At 46.6% G+C, this 6,401-nt stretch overlaps 1 protein-coding gene across 1 annotated transcript; it reads left to right on the top strand.

The window, feature by feature from the left end:
• Positions 1-216: 216 nt before the first annotated feature.
• On the top strand, positions 217-6,140 carry GOLT1A (golgi transport 1A). Its single transcript, XM_075065990.1, has 5 exons — positions 217-241; positions 1,586-1,677; positions 3,015-3,193; positions 3,906-3,969; positions 5,776-6,140. Exons 1-5 carry the CDS (start codon positions 217-219, stop codon positions 5,812-5,814), a joined length of 399 nt encoding a protein of 132 aa, XP_074922091.1. The 3' UTR covers positions 5,815-6,140.
• Positions 6,141-6,401: the final 261 nt, after the last annotated feature.

The following is a 6,401-nucleotide window of genomic DNA, read 5'->3' on the forward strand; positions in this document are numbered from 1 at the left end:
CTAGCGGTGATGAGTGCCACATTAGCAGCTGGGCCTCTTAAGGTTATTGCCACAGCTGTGGAGTTAATGATTTGCAGGATGAGGAGGTGGGGATCAAAGGCCTTTCCAAGGGTCACTGGTTGGGAGCTCATGGAAGCTGTGGGTCCACTGCCTTCCCCCTCCACCACACAACACCCTACACACACCTTGTTTCACTCCAGGTTTATGCCAGGGAAGATGGCGTCTCTCTCGGAGTTTCAGAGTGAGTAAGGGACGCAGCCTCAGGGGGGTTGGTTGTTAACTCCTCAGCGATACTCAGTGAGCCTGGGGAGCAGTCTGGTTCAGAGGCTGGGGCTTATCTGCTCTGTCTGGTGTGCAATGCTGCAACTGCTGGAGCTCAGAGCCAAGTCTGGGCTGGAGCTGGAGGTTGCTCTGTCAGCACCAGTCACAGCAGATCAGGGCGTGTCAGAGGCAGAGTGAATTACTGTCCTGCCCCTGCCCCAAAGGCCTTGAGTCTGGTACTGTCCCTGCAAACCCCGACGGGTGTTTGTCAACACCACAGAAATACCATTCCACAGAAGAGGGAAACGTACATTTCACAGCTCTGCAGAACTCATAACTCACCACAGCTGGCATCATCTGCGCAGATGAGGTCTGGGTCTACAATGCCAAGGTGAAGAAATATAAGTCAAAGGTTAGCTGGCTGTTTTTGAGGTTTGGAGCTGGGGAGCCCAGGACTGGCACAGCAGTGGGCTGTGGGTCAGGATGAAGAGGCACTGGCAGAGCTGGCTTGGGGGAGCTCGGGACTGGAATAGCAGGGGAGGAAGGCTGTGGGTCAGGGCTATGGGGCATTGGCACAGCTGGGGTGTGTGTGGGGAGCTCAGGACTGGAATAGCAGAGGAAAGTTATGGGTGAGGGCCATTGGCAGAGCTGGGTGTGTGGAAGATTTGCTGAGCGCTTGCCTGCTCTTCTCCCAGCACTGTTAGTGAGTGCCAAATCTCCCTGCAGAAGACAATAAGTGAGTAACTCGTGCCCCGACACACACACAGTTTGCAGGTGTCTTCTGGGTGTTCCGACTGGCTTCTCATTGCTCTAAACCCCTACGACATCCCATCCTTAGCTGCTGTTTGGCTGATAAGTTGGAGAATCCTGGGCCTGACCCAAAGCCCATTCAAAGCAATGGGAAGACTCTTAGTGAGTCCAGAGCTTTGGATCAGCTCCATTTTGAAGAGAGTGGAGATAAGGAGGTGACCCCTGCCACATGGAAACCACTTCACAGGTTTTCAGGAAATTGTTTTCCTGTTTTCCAGCTGGCTTAACATCAGTCTGTCTCCTTCTCCCTAGATACATATAGGAAGAGAGGCACTCTGAGGCCAGGGTGATGGGTGAGCTCTCAAAAACCTACCTTAGATAGAAATTGACTTGACGTGTTTCTAAATATTTGATGCAACCCACAAATTAACCTTCCTTGCTGAGAGGGTGATGCAACAAGGAACCACAGAGTGGATTTGGTGACTGAAGCTGGCACCTTCCAACACTTCCTTCGTAGCAATACATTATCCTCTGGCTGCTGCATTCCTAATCGCTGACCCTCCTTCTGTTGCAGAGATCGGCGTCGGTCTTGTGGGCTTTGGGCTATTTTTCATCTTTTTTGGGGTGCTCTTGTACTTTGACTCAGTGCTGCTGGCCTTTGGAAACGTGAGTACGTCAAAATCTTGGCCCCCTTCCTTGCCCCTCCTGAGGGCAAAATATAACACTGGGACAGGGCCCAGACACGACAACCCTGCTGCAAACAGTCATAGCTCCTGTGCCAGCCCTTTGGCCCTGTACAGCTTCCTATTATGAGAGAAATGGGGCTAGTCTCTGTTCAAATCCTGCTCAGGTTTGTGTGAAATAAACTTGCTGCGATGATGTGTCCCCATCCTTAATCTCACCACCACTGGTGCTAACTGATTCCCTTGTAGGCAACCTCGAAAGAGAAGCCAGGAATCAAATCACATGGAGACTAAACTATCATCTCCCTACTGGGGATGGTCCTTCCCAATCAGGACTGAGACACATGGTGTAGGAGACCTTTGTATGGTGCAGCCCATACCTGTGTGGGATAAACAGCATTTCAGTCTCCAGGGAAGTCAGCCCAGCACTTGTCCTCACAGGCACTAAAGTCCTTCTAAAAGTTGTCTTGAATTTACAAATAAGAAGAACAAAGGGCTTGTCTACACATGGTAGTTCATTCAGATTCAGGTAGGGTGTACATTTAAAGTGGATTATCTATTCCTGATTAACCCCAGGGGTGGATGCTTTTATTCCAAAATAGTTTAATCCATTTCCAGAGTGGATTCTGAATAAGGAATTAGGAAGAGTTAACCAGGAATAGCTATTCTGGAATAACTCTCCATATAGACGAGCCCTGTAACATGAACACGTTTTCATTCTCATGAAATATCAAAGATGTTTCCTTCTAACACCGAGGGAATCAGCTGGCATCGGAATTCTACCACAGTCAGTGCAGTCCTAGTGGGGTTCTACCTGTGAAACTGTAACAACAACAGTGGGGATAATGATACTGACCTCCTTTGATATCTACTAATGAGAAGTGCTGTGTAAGACCTAGGTATTGTTATAACTGAGAGCAGAATTTAGCCCTTCACTCTCTTATCTACTGCATTTCTGTTGCCTGGGACTTAGGCAAGAAGTGCGAACCTGTTTCCTTACTGCGTTATTACAGTGGCTTTCTCCTGGAGCTGCTATGGCGGGACTAAGCCTTCTGTGACTCATATGCATTGTCCTTTATAACAGTTACATGGATTGCAAAGGCAGGCAAGTAGGGGCTGCTGCGTTAGCGTGATGGATGGTGCCTCGGTGAGGGGAGAGGGGCTGCCCATGTCATCAGGTGGGATAGACAAGGGTTCTCTTTGATACACATGGGAAAGAGGAGCTAGAGCTGGCACCAGATCGGGAATGAATGAATGAAGGGAATGTGTAGACCTTCTCTCCTCTAACAAGTCCTGTGCGACTCCATTTCCTCTGCTTAGCTCCTGTTCCTTTCTGGCTTGGCCATTATCATCGGACTGAGAAGGACTTTCAGCTGCTTCTTCCAGAAGGAAAAGCTAAAGGGCACCAGCTTCTTCCTGGGAGGCATTCTTATTGTGCTCCTGAGATGGCCTCTTCTGGGCATGTTGCTGGAGACCTATGGCTTCATCACCCTCTTCAGGTGACTTGTTCTCTACATGCCTTTGGTTTTGGCCTTTGACAATAGTCTTGCTAGGGTAACTGGCAAAACTCCATAGGTGTGGAGCATTGTGGGTGCAAGAGGCTATCTAGGAAACCCCAATCTCATTCCCCTAAGGAATTTCTTAGCAAGCATCCAAAGCTCCCTAGAAAGCCACACAAATGTCGCAGGATCAACTCCCCTGTCGTTTGCAAGGCATTGATTTCAAACGGTGTGAGCCAAAAGAGATCCTACCAGGCTCCACAGCCGTACCAAATCTACATGATGTCAAGTATCGGAGAGGTAGCCGTGTTCGTCTGAATCTGTAAAAGCAGCAAAGAGTCCTGTGGCACCTTATAGACTAACAGACGTATTGGAGCATGAACTTTCGTGGGTGATGCATCCGACGAAGTGGGTATTCACCTATGAAAGCTCATGCTCCAATATGTCTGTTAGTCTATAAGGTGCCAGAAGACTCTTTGCTGCTTTTACAAATCTACATGGCCGTTTGTGTGCTGGCAACAACAGGGTAAACCTGGCAAGCAGCTGGATGGACAATATTTCCCAGCTAGTGAAAGCTCATGGGAACTTTTTGACCTAGGTTTATTTTACCCAGTTATAGATCATGGGGAAAGTCCTTCCCTGAGCCTAAATCACCCCACTCCCTTCCCCAGCTTCCACTCAGTGACTAACAGTGATCTTTGTTTTGCTCCAGGAATTTTTTCCCAGTAGACTTTGGATTTCTGGGAGTTTGGGGAAATATTCCACTGCTGGGCAAGGTAAGCAGGGTTTTGGGGTTGGATTTCATACAGAGTCGGGGGGCCTTTGGTTTTGCAAGGTACTGGTGGAAGACCCCAGTAAGGATACTGGACCAAATTCTGAGCTGGTGTAAATTGACAGATTCTTATTGACATTTCCAAAGCTTCACAGATTTACACTGGCTGAGAATTTGGCCCATTCTCCTCTCACACTGGCTTCACATCTCGTGTAACTTAATTGATTTAAAATGAGTCACTCCCAATTTACACAAGTGAAAGGGAAAGGAAAATCTGATCGAAAGAGGCAGTTAAATTTCGGCCCACAGTTACACTTGAATTGTTTGAATGTCTGCATCTCACAGCCATAACTTAACACAGACTAAGCGCACGTTTTTAAGCGTTGGGATTTTAAAAAGTCTTCAGATTTTATGTTCCTTCTCATCCAATGTTAATTCTTCCAGAACATCTCTTTTGCTTTTGCTATTCTGCTGCTGACTTCATTAGCTGATCTTCCATCTTCTGTAATGATGCTTTTTAAGTAGCAGTGATTTCTCATGTGTTCTGCAGTTGTGTCACTCGCTGGAATCTTGCATGTTTTCCCAGGATCCTTGCGTACCAGCATAATTCTTGTCTTGTCCACATTCAACTCTAGACTCTCATTGATATTAGAATCGATCAAAAAAATTGTGAAAAATATTTGCACAATTTTTGTTGAAATTTCACCAGTGCGAACATTTTTGACCAGCACTAATTCAGAGGCAGCAATGTGTATCTGTTCACTAGAGGTCTGGACTGTATCTTCTGTATAGAAAAAAGTCTTAAACTGTGAATACAGAGGTGCTGAGGAGATGGGTTGTACACCATAGCAAATAGCATCGGGACTTCAACTGATCATCCCTTGTTACAATGCCAACTGACTGTCCTGGGGCAAATCTGGGCAAGACCGACACTGTCCTGGCCAACATTATTGAATTAAATTTAGTCCCTTTGTGGTCCATTTATTCAAAATGCAGTTGTATCTGGATTATTGTGGGATTGTAGGTAACTTCCCTAGAAACCTGCCCAATTAAATCTCTGAAAGTATTAGGGACTTCAAAGGGCTTTTGGGGACAATCTCTGTGATGTGGCTACCCTGGAAAGTACTTGGGAGGAGGGAAAAGCAAATTGTCCCCTGTGAAACCAGCCTTTTGAAGCTATGCCCTGGGGAGCAAGTTCCCCTGTCTACTGGTTACTTGCTCCTGGAAACTCCAGATCAAAGACCCTTCAACTATATAACAGATGGACTAAACTTTACCTGAATGGGCTACTTCTGAGCTGAGGCTGTTATGTACTTGTGACCATAAAGGAGTTTTGAAGCACAAATTAGCTACCACAGCCCATGGTGGAGTTGGGCTGATCGCTGGGAAGCTTTTTGGCATGTATGTAGGTTCCTTTATTGTTTTTAATATATTTTCTCTGTAATGGTTTTGTCTTAAGGATAAATCAGCTTGCACCACAAGAGCTGTGTGGTAGCTTACCTGTGGGCAGATACACTGTTCTAGTGTCTGAAGAGAAAGCAAGGAGGTCTGCTTAAGCAGTCTGTCCTTTGCTAGGAATGGCAGAGTGAAGACAGGGAACTGTTCAGCCTGGGAATACCTCAGTCAGAAGAGGGAGAGACGTGGGGCTCTACTCAAGAAAGGCAACAAGCTGGAAAGCCAGAAGCCTGCCCGTGGGTGCCCTTGTTGAACCTCTAAGGGAAATACAGGCGCAGCTGTGTTGAACTGCAAGCATCACCATTTTGTTCAGCTGGAGTTTACTGCTGCTGCTAATGAATTGTCATTGTTGCAGCTATTCCAGAAACTAGGAGACACCAGCTCCTTGGTGTGACCTGGAAGAGTTTCCAACAGCTAGCAGAGATAACGTCACCTGCTATAGACACCCGGATCTGTGGGCAGCCAGCTGTCATCGCACAGACACTAATCTGCGGTCTCTCCTAGCCAAGAGCCACCTGGACTGGACATGCTCTTTTATTGTGTGAAGGAAACAGCTTGGAGCCAACAGATCCTGCTACCAATTAACCCAAAAATCCAAGCCTTGCTGTCAGGTTGCTCCCAGTTGGATAGATATGGCTGAGATTCTCACCTTCCCATGAGCTACACTGGAATGAATGAGTTTCCCAAGCCGGATGGTTGTGCAAGTTGTTGATTTACTCTTTTGTCATGCCCTCATAGAGTGAAATTGTATGTGGATTAAAAAGCATGTCTGAGATAATATTACATCCCAGGCCTGTTAGAGCAATGGTTCCCAAATTTTAACAATGTGTGAACCCCTTTCACTAAAATGTCAAGTCTCACAAACCCCCTCCTAAAAATGACTATTTCCAGGGATTTTCTCCTTTACCTGAGTATAAATTATAAAAGCAGTGATCTTGGAGATATAAAATTAGTTTTTATGACATGCTTATATCATAAGCA

The sequence above is a fragment of the Chelonoidis abingdonii genome, chromosome 4, assembly GCF_003597395.2.
Source record: "Chelonoidis abingdonii isolate Lonesome George chromosome 4, CheloAbing_2.0, whole genome shotgun sequence".
NCBI lineage: Eukaryota > Metazoa > Chordata > Testudines > Testudinidae > Chelonoidis > Chelonoidis abingdonii.

Coding starts and splice junctions, on each gene's coding strand:
- GOLT1A (XM_075065990.1), top strand. CDS start 217: ATGGCGTCTCTCTCGGAGTTTCAGA. Junction 1,678..3,014: donor TGCTGCTGGCCTTTGGAAAC/GTGAGTACGTCA, acceptor TCCTCTGCTTAG/CTCCTGTTCCTTTCTGGCTT. Junction 3,194..3,905: donor GGCTTCATCACCCTCTTCAG/GTGACTTGTTCT, acceptor GTTTTGCTCCAG/GAATTTTTTCCCAGTAGACT.